Below are 20,800 nucleotides of genomic sequence, written 5' to 3' on the forward strand. Positions count from 1 at the left end.
GTCAGTCACACTGCATTGTGGGTAAAAAGAAAGCTCAGTTGTGGAAGGTGAGGAAGCTGAGATGATCACACACACACACACACACACTGTGTTACCGGTTGTTCTGTCGAGCTTTGTGAAACGGGCTGTTCGGTCCCAGACAGCACAGAGTCCGACGGAAACGAGGGAAGCGCAGAGCGAGGAAGAGGAGCACTACGGGCAGGATGAAGAAGAAGATGACGAGCAGGGCGACTCGGACCGGATCCGTTTCTGGACACAGAGACAGAGACGGTCAGAACCGGGTCGGAGAGGAGATGGTGGCTTTGACTGCAGCAGGTGAAGCACCTCCAGCGGTTCGGGCCGGTCCGCTGTCCACGCTGCCACCGTGACCCGCGTACCGGCAGTCCGGGGGAGCCCAGCCCACGTCACAGTGACAGTTCCTGTTGCTGTTACACACCTGAAACACAGAACACACACACTCACCGGATCAATCCTGCATCCTCATCTGTCCAGAAGCAGCTGACACACACCAACCAAGCTTCCAACCCGACCATGTCGACATCAAGCCGTCTTTTATACTTTCCCTCTTCTTTTACCAAACATGTAACAATTCAGCTTATTTAACCCTTTAAATGCCAGTTTGACCACAAGATGCCTTCGTTTTAATAAAAATTACAAATGAGTTATTTTCAAGAAGAAAATCTGTTTTAAATAAACTAAAAATAAATTTAAAAAAGAGGTTTTGATGCGTTAACGTTAATAACATTAATAACATAATTCATTTTAATTTGCACACATCTTTCAATCATCTTCAGTCCTAATCAAAACTACCAGCTATGTAGTTATTCAAACCATTTTAACCCTTTAAATCTAGTTTAACTACATTATATTTACACTTTTCATAAAAAGAAATTCTGTACAAAAAAGTATAAAAATATTGATTAGATTTATATGGAAAATAACTCATTTTATGTGCATTTTATCCATTAAAAGTGACATCACGTCATCAAATTAAAAGGATTGAAATCATTTGAAGTAAAACATATTTTTTATTTTTTGTTAGGACTGAACTGACTGAAAGATCTGAATAAAAACTGTAAATAACTATTTATCTGTAATGTCTTTATTTCTGGGAGAGGACTTTTCTGCCCTCTAGTGGCCAGAAAGGGTAGTAAATTTGTTTTGATGACCTTTAATGAAAATTGAAATTTCTTACAGAAAAATCGGGGTAACACAAGCAGAATGGAGGCCAAAAACCGAGGAAAAATGACCTGAAATGATAAAAGTTCCCTGATATAAAACCTTTCTATTTGCTTCCTTTTATAAGAACTGTTAATTCCTCACACTGGAGCTTTATTTCTGTTTTTATTTAATCTATTTTATCTCTTTTAAAGTTTGTTTTTAATGAACTTGTTATTGCTTCCTGCACCCCGCTGTGATGCTTTTAATGTTCTATGTAAAGCACTTTGAATTATCTTGTACATGAAATGTGCTACACAAGTAAATGTGCCATGAAGCATAAACTTACCAAAGATCCTCCCAAAAATAAACTTTCTGCTTTTAATCCCTATAATGTGACAACTTTGAGACCATTCAGACTCACAGACGCTCTGAAATCCCACAGCTTTTCACACAGTGAACTCATCGCGGCCACCAGACCCAGCAGCTCTGAGATGTTCAGCTGTTAGAGGTTTAACGTCAGCAGGATTCTGAACCAGGTCTCTGATCTAAACAGAACCTGGATCCGAAGCTTTGGATTCTCCATAAAGGTGGCTGAAAATCGAGAATCGAACAGTCTAGAATTTACTGTTCCAGCTCCAGATGTGCAACAAGCTGCTCGGTGTAAACAAACAAACTTCCTGTAAAACCCTGGTTTCATTTAACTGACTCAGATCGATTCAACCCGATTCACTTAACGGTCAATAATAATGACCCAGCTTCCTGCATCACATCGTTGGTTCAGTCCTCCATCCTGAGCTGCACAAGGACAATATGGAGAGAAAAACCTCCATCAGGACCAAAACCAGGGAGGAAAACCTCCATCAGCACCAGAATCAGGGAGGAAAACCTCCATCAGGACCAGAATCAGGGAGGAAAACCTCCATCAGGACCAGAATCGGGGAGAAAAACTCCATCAGGACCAAAACCAGGGAGGAAAACCTCCATCAGGACCAAAATCAGGGAGGAAAACCTCCATCAGGACCAGAATCGGGGAGAAAAACTCCATCAGGACCAAAACCAGGGAGGAAAACCTCCATCAGGACCAAAATCAGGGAGGAAAACCTCCATCAGGACCAGAATCGGGGAGAAAAACTCCATCAGGACCAAAACCAGGGAGGAAAACCTCCATCAGGACCGGAACCAGAGAGGAAAACCTCCATCAGAACCGGAACCAGGGAGGAAAACCTCCATCAGAACAGGAACCAGGGAGGAAAACCTCCATCAGGACCAAAATCAGGAAGGAAAACCTCCATCAGGACCGGAACCAGGGAGGAAAACATCCATCAGGACCGGAACCAGGAAGGAAAACCTCCATCAGGACCAGAACCAGAAAGGAAAACCTCCATCAGAACCGGAACCAGGGAGGAAAACCTCCATCAGAACAGGAACCAGGGAGGAAAACCTCCATCAGGACCAAAATCAGGAAGGAAAACCTCCATCAGAACTGGAACCAGGGAGGAAAACCTCCACCAGAACCGGAACCAGGAAGGAAAACCTCCATCAGGACCAGAACCATCTATCTGGTTTGATGTACAGTTATTGTTGTTTTCTATCTTCATGCTCTCCTCTCATGGTTTCCTCCAGCATTCATATACAGCATAAATTCAGAAATTAAAAAGTAAAAAATGATACGAAAACATCAGAGAGAGCCTTACATCTTTAAACACTAAATCTGAAGACATGACGCGTGTTCTTCCACTCACCCCGTGACCGTTGCATTTGCTGCGACATTCGTCCACACCGAACACCGACACATCCTGACACTTCTGGTTCAGACAAGCCTACAAAGAAAAACATAATCCAGATACAACACAACATCTTCAACATCAAGAGCATCCCTGCTGTGGAATAAACCTAGAGTATCCTCCAGGCCAGCGGGGGGCGCTGTCTGACCTTGCCGGGCCCGCAGGCGGTGCCCTGGGCCACAGTGGCGGGGTCGGACACGTCGTCGGCCAGGTGGAAGAAGGTCCCTCTGCAGACCAGGTCGCTGACGTTGAAGCGGACGGTGGTGGTGAGGATCTGAGCGTTGCTGCCCAGCAGGGGGCGCTCCCTCCCGCCCTGACACTGGATCCTCCCACAGTGGACATCACTGCAACAAGCATGACAGGAAGTGATGTAAGACTGTCTGCCTGACAAAGGTAAAGACGTCCCTGCAGCGGACGGAGAACTCACGAGTTCCCACAGGGGATGTAGGAGCCGTTGGTCAGCTGACCGCAGTTTCCATATTTGTTTCCTTGTTTGTTGACCGAAGAGAAACAAACATCTGGAGCACTGGTGGCATCTGAAGAAGAAGAAGACAAAAACCAGTATAAACGTCTCTATGATGATACTGATTCACGCTAACACCTGCCCAGCCTGACCGACTTCAGCATAAATTAATTTAAACTACTTTAAACAAGCTGCTGAATGCTTTTAAAATTTTTATTTAACCTTTATTTAACCAGGAAACTCCCATTGAGTTTAAAAACCTCTTTTCCAAGTTAGAACATTAAAATAAACCCAGTGTAAACCAGGGACAGTAAATAGTTCTTCAAGTGAAATAAACTTTGTTGTGACTCAGTATAAACTGACCAGACCAGTACAAGCAGGTACCATTACAAACTGGTTAAAAATGAGTAGAAACTGGTGTAGGTTTAGATGACCAGCGTGTAACCAGGTTTAAGTTCAGCTGGTTCAGCTGAACATGAAGAGATTAAACCCAGTATGAAGTGGTTTAGTCTCAGTTTTCTTACTGGGTCCCCACAGCATCTGGCACTGGGTGTCCATGTTTGGGCAGACTCCTCCGTAGCAGAAGGAGGCGCCGTCCTTGCAGGTCTCTCCGTTCTGCAGGAAGACGTTGGGGGGGCAGTAGGGCGAGGTGCCCGTACAGAACTCGGGCAGGTCGCACTCGCCGAGCGGCTCGCGGCAGATTGAACCGGCCGCTCGCAGCTGAAGGAGGAAGGAGGAGGAACTCAGACACTGATCATCAGAAACGTTGTGCGGCTTTGTGCGGCTTTTCTGCAGGCCTCACCTTACAGTCCCGGCAGCAGATGCCGTCAGACGAGCACTGAGCTCCAGGAACCAGCTGACAGGTGGAGGCGTTACAGCAGGGGTCCTCACACTCCTGACCAATCACAGGAAGAACTACATCAAACTCGCTCATAAAAGAAGTGATTCTGACTGAAGGTGGTTTAAAAATCCATCACAAATCCTCTTTATTTCATTTTTAAACCAGTAAGCAGCTTTGGCACGTTTTCCACTTAGTAAGTCCTAATTAACCCAGTAGAACCTTAAAGAATTCCCAGATGACGGAGTTCGGAGTTGTTCACCAGGAAGCAGCTGAGAAGGAATCTAAAGGGATCATCTGTAAAAAGCATTTAAATCTGAACCACTTTAAGAAAGGAGCTGTGATAGTATGGAAAAGAATTATAAAAACATACAGAGATTCCTTCATTAACTTTTATTTTTTTAGTTTAACTTTGGGCAGCTGGGTTGCAGTAAATGTGCTCTACAAATAAACATGATCTTAAACTTTAACTTTTTATTACAGACAATGAAGTTATTATACGTAATATCAGCTTCATTTATTTATTTACATACATTTTTACAAGTTTTTTCCATTTTGTAATGTTTCCATCTGAGACTCCTTCGTCCTTTACACGCTGAATTCCTCCAGACTGAACCATTTAATCATATTATGTAGAGGGAGAAATGTGGAAATCCCTTCTAATCTTTCTTTGAGCGATATTTACTTACTTTTCCACCAACAGTAAATTCCTCCATCCCAAATATTTTTGGAATGAACTGAATATGAAGCTACTGAGACATAACCAGTGTCGGTCCTCAAGGTTCACAGTGCTGCAGGTTTTAGATGTTTCCTGCTCCAACAGAACTGATTCACTCCACCACCTGTTTTTATTTCTGTCATGAAATGTAAAATGGCTCAATTAACTAATTATTTTGCCAATAAAAAGTTTAATAAAAAGAGTTTATCGAATTATTTCCAAAATGTAAAATAAACATTTATTTCTTCTGTACTTTTTAAGTTGTTTTTTCTTCTTCTTGTTCCATGTGTTCGGATGTATGGGATAGTCTAGCTCCTCTTAAAGCCATGCGTCCAAACTGGAGCCTTGGCTCTGGAGTGTCGGAGCGGAGATGGAAAAAGGACCTTCTGGAGGTTTCCTACCAGATTCTTAAAGAGAGCTGGAGGAATTATCAGAAAGCTCAGAAATCAAAATATTTTCTAATTTCCTCGAGTTCTTTTTAAAACAATTAGTTTTTAATCCGAATCCTTCCTCTTTACTTGGTTTGTGAATGAAACCTGTGAAAAATGTCTCTTCTTTTTTAATGACAAGGTTGCTGCTATTAGGAACAAAATACCTCCTTCGTCTTTGGGTGGTTCAGAGGTCACTGAGTCTTTGTCAGTTCGAGCCGGTGCCGCTGCCTGTCCTTACAGGACTGGTTAACCTCTTCATGTCCCACGGACCTATTCCCTCCTCGATTTTTTAAAGAGATCCGGGACACCATTGGCTCCTTTGTCAGGGAGATAATTAATTAGCTTGGTCTCTGTCACTGTTCCCACTTTTTTGTAAAAACACTGTTGTTGAACCTTTTCTAAACTACCACTGGTTTCTAAGATCCTGGAGAAATGTGTACTTGCTAAACTACCCTCGTTTTCAGACGGTGGAGTCCCCCAGGGGTCTATCCTTGGGCCAGTTCTTTTTGCCCTGTACGTTCGCCCATTCAGGGAGGTTTTTAGAAAACATGGCATGTTGTATCATTTCTATGCTGATGACTGCCAAATTTACATGCCAATCGCCAAAAGCAGCCACTGCCTGCTGACACCCCTATTTAACTAAGTTACATTATTAATGCCTTTTCTTATATTTCTTAATATATTTTTTGTTCTATTGTTTGTATTGTGTTGTTATTTTCACCCTCTATAGTATCGAAAGCAGCATCGAGTACCAAGCACCATCCTTAGTATAGTATTTGAAATCATAATATTGTGACAACCCTAATAGGTATACAGGTGTACAGGTATACAAAAGTACAGGTGTACATGTATACAGGTGTACAGGTATACAAGAGTACAGGTGCACATGTATGCAGGTGTACAGGTATACAAGAGTACAGGTGCACATGTATGCAGGTGTACAGGTATACAAGAGTACAGGTGCACATGTATGCAGGTGTACAGGTATACAAGAGTACAGGTGCACAGGTGAGTACCTCCAGCAGGCCGCAGTCGCACTCCTCTCCTTTCTCCACGTACAGGTTTCCACAGCGAGGTCCTCCCAGCAGGCGGTCGGGCTGCGGGACGTTGAACAGACACATGCCGCCGCCGTGCAGCAGGCTGACGGACAGGTCTGCAGCGCTGCAGCTGCTGAACTGCTGCCCGGGCATGAACCTGAGGTCAGAGGTCACAGGTGAGCCTCATCACAGCCACAGGAAGCAGTTTAAACCGAGAAAGACTTCTACCTGGAAGATCTACAGATCTTAACCCAACAGTAACAGATGGTTCTTCTCTGATCTGAGCTTTTCCTGATGAAATGAGATAACTGTCCATAAACTGAGGGAGAGGTTATGCTGGAGGTTTGTTCTCCCCAAGGATCTGTGATCAGGTTTTGACTACAGACTGTGTGACCAGTATAAAAACATAAACCTGTAATATACAGATAACATAAACATCTCAGAAGAAGATCAGACAGACACGATGTTTTGGTTTCACTTTGAATTTCTCATTTTTACACAACAATTCTGGACTCGGACAAATTTTCTATACCAGGGAAGTCCAGTCCCAGTCCTGCAGGTTTGAGGTGCCCCCCTTAGGGCTGGCGATATATCGGATATACTAGATGTATCTTGAAAAGTTTTACGTAGGATGTATAAAAAGTCTATATTGTGAACATCGAGTATCGTGTAGAAACTGACACAGCAGCGTTTAAGGAGTCTACATGTGCTTTTCTTCATAGTTTAGCTTCTCTCAGTCACAGCAGACAGACAGCTGTTTGGTTTTTAAAATAAAAGGACAAAATATAAACTAGTTCTAGAGGAACAGGGACCTTAAATTACTTCTGCTATGATCTGGTGCAAATTTTAATAACATAAATAATAAGATAATATTTTAATATAAAATAATTTATTTGAACAAATGAATCAGATTTTAATAAAGTAATTATAGAAAATAAAATAAACTTGATCTTCTAGGGGTGGCTGGTGGTCAGGAAACACTGGCTTCATTAAATGTTTGAGTTCAGGCTCCTGGTTTAGAAACAAGTTTGTTGAAAGAGAAAAATCACAATGAAGATTTTACTTAAATCTTATGTTAAATTCAATATTTACAGTGTTTTAGAGATTCCAAAACATCGGGATGTATATCGTGTGTCAACAAAATCTAGTTATGAGTTTAAGGCCATGTGGCTCAGCCCTCCCCGATCCAACAAACCCATTAATCTGATTCAGGTACTGCAGCAGGAAGCATGAAAACCTGCAGGACCGTGGCCCTGCAGGACCGTGTGATATGGGAATATCTAATTTGTGTCCTAAAATGACCATCTGTATACTATTGGTGTTATATAACTGCTTGTTCCCAAGTGACCACCTGCATGTTATATTATTCTGCTTGTTTTGGGAACTGTGTAACTGCCTATCTTTGGAAGGGTGAGAAAAGGGTGTCTTGTAAATATGTTTACAAGACAGGATCTCAGGACTCATCCTCGCCTGTGGGAAAGGACTGGCCATCCTCTCTCTCATGCGATGTTGTGTTTTTTCTAAATAAGTATAAAGACGGGGAAATCCCACATCTCGGTAGAGTCTGCTGCGGGTTACGTATACGAACGCCCAGCCGGGGTTTTCTAAGCCACTCTACCGGGACTGTTGGCTCTCCAGTCCGTGTCAAAGGTAGGGCAAGCTATGCTATGCTTATAAGGCTGAACCCATTGAGATGTAATGATGAGTGTCATGAGCTGCGGGGAATAAACCTGACACACTTATTCTAGCACTCTGACTTTGTGTGTTTCATCTGCCGACCACCACGAACCTCTAAAATCACACATTACATTATTGGCGTCACGAACAATTAATACATTGTAATTGATGTTATTTGGTGGCTGCAGAAATGTTTATGAAACATAATAAGAAGCCTCCCGCCGTGGAGCAATCTGATGTGCCAGGTTGGACTGGCGAATGGAGTGAAGTTGCGCTCTGTCTGCGGGACGGCGGTGGTCGTCCCGAGCCGTGGGGAGATGCTGTGAAGGACGGCTCTCTAGCGGCTGCATTGCCTGCGCTAAAAGAAATTGTTGTTCCTCCGAAATCCCCGTTGGGGGGGGGTTCAGAGGCGTGCGTGGTTTTGTGCATCAGCGTGGCGTGTGTCGCAGGAGAAAAAAGAACAGTTGGAAACACAGCTGTCTTTGGCCAGGCAAGAAGTACTGAAAATGCAGGCAGAGAAGGACGCACTGAATCACTGTTTGAACAAAGCTTTGGTGGGATTGGCTCAGACTCGGCGGCAACTGCGGAGGAGACCGCCCCGCCGTACTGACCCTGCCAAAGTCCGTACCGTGGCTGCACGGGTACGGGAGGATGCTAGTTGGGATCCCATGAAATGGGATGAGGATGTCTGGGACGAGGCTGAAGGGTTAGACTGGTATCGGGCAAATCCAGTGACCCGTCGTCGCCAGACTGAGGATATGGGTCCTGCAGCCCCTGTTCAGGCTGTAGACGGGCTGGGTGACCTCATGTTCGATGAAGATGGGCAGCCCATTATGGTGCAACCACGACCCCCTGCAGCTCTGTTTCAGAGAATTACTGAGGATTATACTGCAGAGGAGGTGTCACATCTGGGGAGAAAATTCAGGCAGGGGGTGGAGGAGCCCCTGGATTCATGGCTGGTAAGATTGTTGGATGAAGGGGCCCATCAAACTGATGTGGATCAGGGGGATGCACATAAATTTGTCAGTTTATCCAGAAACCCTGATGTTAATGCCGCATACAGGGATGCAATGTTGGAGTTGCGTGGAGCCACGGCATCTGTGTTTTCTTTGTACGCCCTTGCAACCGGAACTGTGTTCCGCATGCCCGGTGATTGGGCACCAATTACCCGGCCCTGGTATACTATCAGAGATGCTGTGCAACGGGTGGCTCAGTTAATGATGAGGGAAGGAGTGTTTCTGGGAACGGCTGATGCATGGGCTGATATGCATGTGCCCAAATCAGTACGGGATCATCTGATAAAAACCAGTCCTCCACATTACAGATCCCTGGTGTTAACGTTAATGTTAAATTCTGTAGACAGACCTGCTTCTGCTGTACAAGGGATGATTAGAGAATTGGAAAATCTGGCACAGTGGGATGACATGAATGTTCGTCCTCAACCGTCTCAACAGAGGGGAGACAGACCAAAATTCACCCCGAGACCTAAGCGGGCATTTCAGCCACAAGCTGGTGGCCCCACACGCCGAGATTACTGGAATGCTCTAGTGAAAGCTGGGGTTCCTGTGTCACAGATACATGGTAAACCCACGAGTGAATTAAGAGAAATTGTGTCTAAAAAGGGACTTAAAGTGTCATGTGTGTCCGGTCTGGATGGATGGAGAGAAATGAAAGGAATGCTGTCGGACTTGGTGCGTGAAAGGCGTGCAGAGCCGGAGCCTGAGGAGAGCTCCGAGGAGGAGGAGGAGGAAGGAGAACTCTGTCACATAGCACGAGTGAAGAAAACCAAAGCTCAGAAGAAAAAGGAGAAAAAGGATAAAAGAGATAAGAGGCGCTCTCGCCTATATCCTGATCTACCTGAAAATTATTACTAGGAAACTGGCCGAGCCCCTCCAATTCGGCTAGTTAATTGGGCTGCTAATGATATACGCCCACATGTGATGTTGGGTATACATTGGCGAAATTCTACACAAACAGTGGAAGCTCTGGTAGATACGGGGGCGGAGGCCACCCTTATATATGGTAATCCACATAAATTTAAAGGTTTAGTTGCTACATTGAGTGGTTTAGGTGGTGGACTTGTTCAAGGAAAAATAGTTAAGCTCTCTCTCACTATCGGCACGTTACCTCCACATATTTATCAAGTTATAATCACTCCCATTAAAGAATACATTATTGGCATGGATATTTTGACAGGTATGACTCTCCATCTGAGAGGGGGCAGATTCTCATTTGGAGTTAGAGAACTCCGCTCACTCAGTGTGTGTGCTGTACGGGTTGGGAAAGTGCATATGGCACCGTTCCCAATCCCTCTGGCTGAAAAAGTGATATCACAAAAGCAGTACAGAATACCAGGAGGACATGAGGAGATAACTGTGACAATATCTGATTATTTAGAAGCTGGAGTGTTGAAAACAATCTCCACTGCTTGGAATAATCCTTTGTGGCCGGTCAGAAAATCAGATGGCAGCTGGAGGATGACTGTGGATTATCGGGGGTTAAATAAACACACTCCCCCGTTAACTGCTGCAGTACCTGACTCACTTACCATAATAGAACGGGTTCAACATCATCCCGGTGTATGGTATGCAGTGCTTGATCTGGCTAATGCTTTCTTCACTATTCCTATCCCAGAGGATAGGATGGAACAGTTTGCATTTACCTGGGAGGGGCGACAGTACACGTTTACTCGCCTTCCACAGGGCTACGTGCATAGTCCTACTATTTGTCATCGCATAGTGGCTGAACATCTTGCTGAAATGCAATTACCATCGGGAATAATGATTTCCCATTACATCGATGACATAATGATCCAGGGGATCAATAAGGACGAAGTGGCTGCAGTATTGCAACAAGTGATGACTCACATGCAGTCACATGGATGGGAAATAAACCCTGCTAAAGTGCAGGGCCCAGCACAACAAGTGAAGTTCTTAGGAATAAACTGGAACAGAGGCGAAAGAGAGATAACTGAGAAGGCCAAAGAAAAAATATTGACATTTGCCGTCCCACACACACAGGCTGACCTGCAGAGGTTTATTGGTTTGTTTGGATTCTGGAGACATCATATTCCACACTTGGGACAGATCCTGAAACCTCTCTATGCAATAACGAGGAAAAAGGCTGTGTTTGAATGGACAGATGTACATCAGACTGCATTTGAGTTAGCTAAAGACGCTATACAGCAGGCTGTGTCATTGGGAAAGCTGATATCTGGTCCAGTAGAACTGCAGGTGTCTGCTTCAGCAGATTATGCCAATTGGAGCTTGTGGCAGAAGCAAGGGCGGGTCAGAAAGCCCATGGGGTTCTGGTCCCGGAAACTGCCGCCTGCAGGTGAAAGATACACGCCATTTGAAAAACAATTGCTGGCTTGTTATTGGAGTTTAATAGAAACGGAAGCTCAGACAGTGGGGCATGAGGTCATTATGCGCCCACAAATACCTATAATGTCATGGATTTTGAGTAATCCAACTACTCATAGAATAGGAACAGCACAAGAAAGCAGTGTTATTAAATGGAAATGGTATTTATCTGAACGGGTAAAACCCGGAGAAAAAGGTGTGTCTACTCTGCATGAACAGGTTGCAGATGCTCCTGCAGCAGATGAAGCCAGGTTCCTGGTGACTGAAATGGATGCGTCTCCAGTCCGGCCGGGACAGGCTTATGGAAGTTTGACATCTGAACAGCAGGCTCAGTCATGGTTTACAGATGGTTCTGCTAAGTGGACAGCAGGCAAGCGGAAGTGGAAAGCTGTGGCTTATAATCCAGCTATAGGACAGACCCTGGAACAAACAGGGGATGGAAAGAGTAGCCAGTGGGCAGAATTAAAAGCAGTACATATGGTATTGCAACAGGTAGGAATACAACAAGCAAGAATTTATTCTGATTCCTGGTCAGTAGTAAATGGTATGTTAACATGGATGCCTACGTGGAAGAAGAATAACTGGATGATACAATCAAAGGAAGTATGGGGGCAGGAATTGTGGAAAGATATTTGGGAAAAAGCTCAAGCCATAACTATATATGTTGTTCATGTGGATGCACATACCACTAATAATAGTGCAGAAGCACTGCATAATAAACATGCTGATGAAGTTGCTAGAACCATGGTGGTTGCTAGAGAGTCCACAGAAGGGTTGGCAAGATGGGCTCATCAGAAAAGCGGTCACTGGGGTATTAAAGGAACCCTGCAATGGGCTCAGGACAGAGGAATCGATCTAAAACAGGATGATGTAAAAACTGCCATAGAACAATGTGAACAGTGTCAACATCAGAGGCGTGGCAAGCCTCAACATCTACAGGGTCATATTCAGAGAGGAAAAAGTCCTGCTCAAGTCTGGCAGATGGATTTTGTTGGACCGTTGCCAGTCTCACAGAACTGTAAATATGCATGTACTGCTGTAGATACATATTCTGGAGTATTGATAGTTCATCCCTGTAAATTTAGTAATCAAAAGGCAACGTTAAAATGTTTGGACATGATTGAACAATATTATGGCATGCCTGTACAAATTCAAACTGATAATGGATCACATTTCACAGGTCACATGGTACGGAAATGGGCGGATGAAAACCATGTAGAATGGATTTATCACATTCCGTATCACCCACAAGCAGCAGGGTTAATTGAAAGATTAAATGGATTATTGAAATCCTCACTGAGGAAAGCCTCTGGTGATAATAGTTTAAATAATTGGAAGCGCAATTTACCAGAGGTGGTTAAACAAATTAATAACAGACCTCTTGCAGAAGGAGTGACACCACTCACTCGAATGGTCATGGTGCATGCTACCCCAGCAGATGAAAGTGTTAAAATGTGGAAAATACACAATGATGCTAAAATTCCACTGCGTGCCACACCTGGCTCAGCGGGTTTAGACCTGACGAGTCTACAAACAGTAACGCTCCCTAGTCATACCCCAACGGTTGTGAAAACCGGTTTAGGGTTACAATGCCCGCCGGGCATGTACGGACATATCCTGCCTAGATCAGGACTGTCTCTGAAAGGAATCACTGTTATGGCAGGCGTAATTGATGCTGATTACCAAGGAGAACTGGGTGTAGTGCTATTAAATATAGCTGCTGAACCGTTTGTGGTCACTAAAGGTGACAAAATAGCTCAACTGGTAATAAAGCCATGTAATATGACAATGGTGCAAGAAATAACAACACCACAGGTGGTTACAACTAGAGGTCAAGGAGGATTTGGATCTACAGATAAAGTGGGTGCTAAGGTTTGGGTCAGGCAAGAACATGGCCCGCCTAGACCTGCTGAAATTATCGCTCAGGGGGCGGACTCAACCTGTACTATAATATACTCTGGGGAACAAGATTGGAAAAATGTTCCCGTGTTAAAATGTTATTTAAGAGAAGACTAATGCTGTTTGCTATATTCTTCTGAAGTTATGTGTCTCTTTCAGCCTGGTGTGCCTGGTGGATGTCTGAGTGGGGGTGGAGGAGGTTGATCGGCGGACCCAATAAGGAGGGGGCGCAGAAGGATCCTCGCTATGGCCCGCCTACGACCTGGTGGTGCCGCCTGCTGGGGCATGCTGCAAGCTGCCCTCACTGCCATCCTCACCAACAGCTTTGTGACTGCGATGACGCCCCACCGGTCGATGACGGAGGTGGGCATGTTTCGGACGGGCTGGAGGTACGCAACAAGGATGAGGAGACAGGATAACTTCACCTGTCCAGCCAAACGAATCTGTTATATTGCTAATCTAACCAGTGAATGCCCCATATATGTGTGTCGAGGCTGCATACAAACGATGCACCTACGGAGACCGATGACATCAGTACATGTACAAGCTGGATGCAACGTCACTGTCACGTCGGACGTGATGATGCTCCTGGTTCTGACCGATGGAACTATATTGGGAAATGGTACTAATTCACAGGTGCAGGTTTATGAGTCATTCCAATTAAGAAATGCTACAACCATTCACAATCGGATTGATCCTTTGATTCACCCGGTGGATGTGCTGCCAAAGGAACAGGTAAACATTAATCATGTGGCCCCATTGGTGACAACCTGTCAAGAAAAAGCACATGCTGTGGTTCGAACTGTTGTAACTTGGACTGTGAACTTGCCAAAAATGCCCACCTGTCATCATGCCAGACGTCGAAGGGCCTGGTATGATACATTGCTGGGTGGAACTGGAACTGTATTAGGTGTGTCCAACACCATAGATGGAGAAATCACTCGGACAATGTTGTCCAACACTGGAAATAAAGCTAGCCAGGCTATTCATCGCCTGGGGAACTGGATGCCGGTCCCAATAGGACCACAGAAAGAGACTGCCATCATTTTACAACAACAGTTGAAGTGGCAAACTAGATTGTTTAATGACACTGCCGATGTTTTCATAAATGTAACCAAAGCTATTGATGCAACTGTGTGTGGTTTACAGGTGATATATTCCCGCCTACAGGAGGAGAGGTTTGTACGAGTGATAACTGCACCTAACCCAAATGAATGGAGACGATTGTTTAATATTTCTGATGCTTTATGGTTACAAGTGAAGCCTGAACTGACGCGATGTAACATGACCATGTGTACTGTAAGTTGGATACAGTGGTATATTACTCAAGCGATCACCATCTGTAAGTTTCAGGTATTACCATTGGTCGTACATAATAAGTATATGTTTTTGAGAACTTACGGTGAATGGTTTAGTCCCCAAACTAATCACACGTATGACCTGAAGGACTGTGAAACTACTGATCGAGGCCAAGCCTGCCTCTTATCTAAAGGGTATAGAGATCCATGCTTTACAGGAGACACGGCACTGTGTGAATGGTATATAGAACCAGCTAGCGACATGCTATGGCAAGTGGGCCCCAACACCCTTTGCGTAGCTACTACTCACAACCATACTCAGTTGCCTACTGTACCGTTCTCAGGTTGTTTAAAAGGTTTACACCTATGGCATTGGCACAATGTAACTTACAGGTTGACTAACTTTACCACAGAATCTCATCTGACGGCTGTCCAGTGGAAAGTGTTACACCTACCATGGCGAATTTCTCTGGAGCGTTTCCAAAGTGCACTGTCTCGCTCCCGTGATCTTAAAGATATTATGTCTAGCCATTCTCAGAATGTTACCCGTGCCTTAGTAACAACTCTAGTTAACCGGGAACAGGTTTTGCATGCAGCAAAGATGGTGGAGATGGACAGTGCTCATCACTGGTGGGACATTTTTTCAGGAATGTCTGTCACCGCTAGAACATATGTAGCTCCACCATTATTGATTCTTGTGGCTATTTTATGTGTGTTGACGCTATGCAATGTATTAACATGTCTTTATATACGCCGGATTAAACAACGATTGTCTAGGACCATATATCACACTGCCTTAAGATGATGCACATACATATTTTAGCAGAAGATGGACCTTATGGAACGATGTGTTATCATGTAACTGTGGATACAGATACTGATGTAGATCAGTTCACTTATATGCACTGGAGTAATCAAGATCGATGGGTGCACAATGATGTATATGCCACGCGAATGGAGTTGTTAGATTTCGTGTGTCATTGGGTCAATACTATCTGCCAGGAGTATCAACATGCTCCTGGCCATACTGAAGATGATGATGTTATCTGGGAAGGTGAAAGTTTTATGAATTAAGGCCATTTTAGGCCAGAGGTGGAATGATATGGGAATATCTAATTTGTGTCCTAAAATGACCATCTGTATACTATTGGTGTTATATAACTGCTTGTTCCCAAGTGACCACCTGCATGTTATATTATTCTGCTTGTTTTGGGAACTGTGTAACTGCCTATCTTTGGAAGGGTGAGAAAAGGGTGTCTTGTAAATATGTTTACAAGACAGGATCTCAGGACTCATCCTCGCCTGTGGGAAAGGACTGGCCATCCTCTCTCTCATGCGATGTTGTGTTTTTTCTAAATAAGTATAAAGACGGGGAAATCCCACATCTCGGTAGAGTCTGCTGCGGGTTACGTATACGAACGCCCAGCCGGGGTTTTCTAAGCCACTCTACCGGGACTGTTGGCTCTCCAGTCCGTGTCAAAGGTAGGGCAAGCTATGCTATGCTTATAAGGCTGAACCCATTGAGATGTAATGATGAGTGTCATGAGCTGCGGGGAATAAACCTGACACACTTATTCTAGCACTCTGACTTTGTGTGTTTCATCTGCCGACCACCACGAACCTCTAAAATCACACATTACACCGTGGCCCTCCAGGACCAGCTTTGGACTCGCCTGTATGCTGAAGACGGTTTGGAGGGCGACGTAGCCTAAACTGTCGAGAACGTGGAAACATTGTCGTGTAAACACGGCCCAACGCTTCAGGTGTTGCTGGAGTCGGGTTACAGAAATCTGGATCTCATACAGGTCACACAGCTGCTGGAAGAGTCCTGATCTGTCTCAGGACTTAGAACCAGAGTTTTCTGTCGTCATCCAGCTCAGACCTGGAACAACCTCCCAGATGGGAAAACAGTTTAAATGATCGTTCATCATCAGTACGTTCCTTATTACGTTCGGCTATGTTCCTTCAGTGTAGATCTTGTTTTCTAATAAACTCTGTGTTTTTATTTTGCTCTTTACCACGTTATAACACAGGACTAATGAGAGGTCCGAGGGTAAACTAAATGACTAAAGCTGCCTTATGAGACGAGCTGAACCTCTGAGGGTCGTAGACTTTGTTGGAAGATTTGCCCAGACAGCAAAATCTCTTTGGTCCAAATTTGCATTTTTGTTAGGCCCAAATGTGGGATTGTTGTCTAAATATAAGTGTACCTGGTTCCACGTCTGGCCCACAAAAAGCTTGCTCTAATCCACGTCCAGGCCAACAACCGACATCTGGACCACAGGAAGTCCACAGGAGGCTTGCCATAATCCAAGCCAGACCGGTAACCTGGTCCACTTCCGGCCCACAAAACACCTGCCAGTGTCGAAACTGAGCCATAAGTGCCAAATGTAGCCCAAATTCGGCCCAAACATGTCTGCTCTGTGGGTAGAAGCAGGCTGTAGTCCTGACTGAGACCAGACCTTCACAAAGAACCCTGAAGAATAACCAGCTGCAACGTCCATTCGACTTTAAATGAGTCCGCAGTTCATCAGATCCATGAAATAAGATGATCAACACGTCTTTGAACTTGTTACAGCTACAGAAATCTGGACCGAACAGGATTAGGATCTGGTTTTATCCTGAAGTCTGCAGTTTCACCCTGGAAAAAAACGTGGGTGTGGAGGAGCTCTGAGGTACCGACCCGGTTGACGGCTCCATGATGCATCCTCCGAGGCGTGGCTCGCTCTGGCAGGAGCAGCGGCGCTCGGCGGTGTCGTGACGCATCCCCAGGTTGTGACCCAGCTCATGAGCCATGGTGGAGGCCACGCCCAAAACGCTGACCAGGTGGTCCTGAGACAGAGAAGATCCATCAGTCTGGTCCACTTCAGGTACCAAACAGTTACGGGAAACATTTCAACTTTTTATGAATCTGGAAAAACATTTGGTTAAAAGTAAGAATCAGTTCCTTTATATCAGGGAGCCAAACTCCAGACCAGGTTCCACATTCAGGACAATCTGGTCTCCAGTGGGTCGGACCAGGAAAATATCCGTAGAATAACCAGTGAATATTTCTACCTACTCCAGACCTGCATCTGATTCCAGGTGCTGCTCTGGTTTTTATCACCTGGAACAGAAACCAGATTCTGTGGCCTGTAAAGACCGGGTCCGGTTCGTGATCAGTAAGGCTCACCACGTTGACGCCTCCTGACCGGTCTCTGGAGCACATGGACGACTGAGACGCCATTCCCACCGTGGTGCCATCAAAAGACTCCCCCCTGTGGAGTAAAAACCAAACCCGTGATGATGCGGATCGGTCAGACCAACCAGACCTGAGGTGGGTATTCTGGGCTGTGTTTACATGATGAGCTGGGCGTTGTCATGGCGAAGGCGTGGCAGCAGGTCTCTGGTTCTCCACTCCAGGAAGTTGTTGAGGGTGCCGGTGGGGCTCTTCTCCACGTGGATCTTGTCGCGGTCGCTCCAGATCTCCAGACCGGTCAGCGCCACCCGGACATTCAGAGGACGGTAGAACTGAAACAGGAAGAGGAGGCGGTTCGGTTCTGCTGCCACAGCAGACCAATCACAGACGGACAGCGACAGGAAGTCCGAGGACTCACCCAGTCCACCTGGTTGGCCACGTCCAGCATGCGGTAGATGATGGTCTTGTTGTTCTTCTGGTAGTTCAGAAACTGTGAGAAGTGAGTGAGACTTCTGGTCACAAAATGCAAACAATGACAGGAAAAATGTCACAGCGCCACCATCTGTTCATTTTCAGCTTCCTCATCGTCTCCACTCAACCTAACTGGTCCCAGTTCATCAGCCTGATCGGACGCCATTTACACTAGCAGAGAGTTTCATCCTCCTTTTTATTCAGTCTTTATTAGTCTGGACACCCGACCGGTGTAGACTAAACCGGGACTGCCACGGTTACTGGTTGGATTCTAAACTAGATGTAAACAATGAGGACAGAGTTTATTTTCTGATAAAGCTGGACTCTTTTCATGTTTCTAAGTTCCAGGACATTTTTAAAGCCTGGAAGTCTTTGAACCTTGTCCTTTATTTCTCGGGTTTATGGCCTTTTTGTGGAGGACAGGAACATCCTGAACATCATCAGGGTCGGTTCAAAGATAACGAGTCAAACAGAGAGATCCGAGTCTCACTCAAAGGTAAAAAAGATCATCATCATCACATAATGGCTGCTGAGTTCGTGATGCCTTCAAGTCCCGCTACTAAACTAAGAGTCTGACAGTGGGTCTTTATTCTGATATAAAAACCTGGACGTTTCTCCATCGGTCTCTGTTTTTATTATTATTTTACTGATATTTACTGATGTATTTATTGTGTTTCGCTCGACTCTGTTTTATGATCTTTGCCTGCTGAAGCTGATCGTTGTTTTGTTCTGTCTCCTGACTGGATGCTTTATGTGAAGCAGCTTATTCATCATGTTGGCTACATGCTCTGATCTGGCGGCAACATCCACTAGTGGATTTCTGAAGCAGCGAGTAAAAGAATGAACGGTGTCTTTAGAAATGATGATGCCACGCAGACTGACCTCCTGGTGATCGGCCACCAGCACCAGCTCGATGTACTTGGTCTCAGACAGGATGTCTCTCTTGGTCTGCAGACGGAGACGTTTCGGGTCAAACAGGACGAGATTCAGACAAGAAGGAACCAAACATTTACCGAAGTCTTAAAAAGTTTGTTTTGTTGTGTGTCTCACCCGGTGTGTGTGCGTGGAGCTGTAGATGGGAGGCACGGCGGTGTGTGACACCCCACAGCCTCCAGCACCGTCGCCACCCAGAGGGCTGGTGGAGAACAGCAGGTGCACTCCTTCCTCATCATCACCTCCTCCACTTCCTCCACTCTCAACTCCCCCCTCCTCCTCCTGGTGGAGGAGATGGTACTCGTCATGCGGCTGCAGCTCGATGCTCAGGGTGGAGTTGAGGACGATGATGCCGCTGCAGGAGGAGACAAGGTCATTTTCTCATCAGCTGATCTGTTACTGATCTAACTGATCAGAAGGATTTTCTGGAGCCGTACATAGGTGGTCTGAGGGACTACTTTCTGTCTATAAGTATAAATCTGAGTGAACCAAAATAACGTGTGGAGCTCCCCAAGGCTCCGTCCTGGGACCACTGCTGTTCAGCATCTACATGCTGCATCTAGAGCTAAGTTAAAAACCAACAACCAAGCCAGAAACCTGGGAGCAGTCCTGGACTCTGACCTATATCTCAGCATCACTTTAAGATGGTCGTGAAGTCGGCCTGCTATCACTTAAACAACACTAAAGATTCAGATTTGCTTTATTTTCAACGAGCACAACGAAAAGTACGGTGCTTTTAGTGCAATGCATAAAACAATATAAAAATATAAACTGTCACGTATAAAAAAGGAAGGAAGTAGGTACAACAATGCTAGTGTTTGCAGTATACTTTGCTCAGACTGGATATTGTACAGATTACAATACAGAGGTATTTAAATGAGTCTGCAGGACTACTAGACTACTGGAACCCTGCCCTTACAGGTCTCTACCTTTCTGTTACCTTCAGGATCTTCTGGTTGGTTAAACCAGGTCCCTCAGGGTCAGGTCTACTTCCTGTTCCCAGAGTCAGAACTAAACATGGAGGCAGCGTTCAGTTTCTGGAACAAACTCCCAGAAAACTGCAGGTCTGCTGAAACTCTGCAGCTTTAAATCAACATTAAAACTTTAATATTTTGACTGTTAATTCTTCATACTGGAACTTTTATTTCTTACATTTCATCTGTTTTATTCTACTTTCAATTCTCTTCTGGGCATTTCTGTTTTGTCTCCTGATCCTGGTCCTTGGGGAGGTTTCTAAAAGGGAAGGATAGGCGAGGTGGGGCATGGAAAGTAGCGTTTAGAGGTCCTCCTGTCCAGGCGTCTGGGATGTGCAGCTTTTCTGTGGGTTTTAATGTTTCTTTGGCCCCTTGCTGTACAATCAGATCCTCTTATCGGGGAAGATATAAAACTTTCTACTAGAGCAGGTATTCATACATCCACAGTAACGTGGAACCAAAGAGAATATCTGAGAAGCTAATGCCAGATGTGAAGCAGCGAGTGTGAAGGCCATGGTTGGAGACCTGGTCTTCTCTCCATCACAGAATCCACCTGGAACTCTTCATCATACCAGG

The 20,800-nt window shown here is 45.0% G+C and overlaps 1 protein-coding gene across 4 annotated transcripts in view; it reads right to left on the minus strand.

Moving 5' to 3' along the window:
- The window catches only part of adam15 (ADAM metallopeptidase domain 15), a 46,451-nt gene that overhangs the window by 11,871 nt on the left and 13,780 nt on the right, over positions 1 to 20,800 (minus strand). For 3 of the 4 annotated variants that reach the window (XR_006010658.1, XM_041987076.1, XM_041987079.1), the window contains exons 6-20: positions 19,368 to 19,605; positions 19,200 to 19,265; positions 18,265 to 18,336; positions 18,009 to 18,178; positions 17,841 to 17,925; positions 17,352 to 17,500; positions 6,661 to 6,723; positions 6,412 to 6,589; positions 4,211 to 4,303; positions 3,933 to 4,128; positions 3,373 to 3,481; positions 3,094 to 3,289; positions 2,904 to 2,981; positions 325 to 436; positions 96 to 249 (exon numbers count right to left, since the gene is read on the minus strand). Coding sequence is in view for 3 of the 4 variants with exons in the window: in XM_041987076.1 (XP_041843010.1) it covers positions 96 to 249; positions 325 to 436; positions 2,904 to 2,981; positions 3,094 to 3,289; positions 3,373 to 3,481; positions 3,933 to 4,128; positions 4,211 to 4,303; positions 6,412 to 6,589; positions 6,661 to 6,723; positions 17,352 to 17,500; positions 17,841 to 17,925; positions 18,009 to 18,178; positions 18,265 to 18,336; positions 19,200 to 19,265; positions 19,368 to 19,605 (1,959 nt within the window). In the remaining variant the exon portion in view is untranslated. The remainder of the gene's footprint in view (positions 1 to 95; positions 250 to 324; positions 437 to 2,903; positions 2,982 to 3,093; positions 3,290 to 3,372; positions 3,482 to 3,932; positions 4,129 to 4,210; positions 4,304 to 6,411; positions 6,590 to 6,660; positions 6,724 to 17,351; positions 17,501 to 17,840; positions 17,926 to 18,008; positions 18,179 to 18,264; positions 18,337 to 19,199; positions 19,266 to 19,367; positions 19,606 to 20,800) is intronic. The other variant, XM_041987078.1, reaches the window with a different exon arrangement.

The sequence above is a fragment of the Melanotaenia boesemani genome, chromosome 6, assembly GCF_017639745.1.
Source record: "Melanotaenia boesemani isolate fMelBoe1 chromosome 6, fMelBoe1.pri, whole genome shotgun sequence".
In the NCBI taxonomy this organism is placed as follows: Eukaryota; Metazoa; Chordata; class Actinopteri; order Atheriniformes; family Melanotaeniidae; genus Melanotaenia; species Melanotaenia boesemani.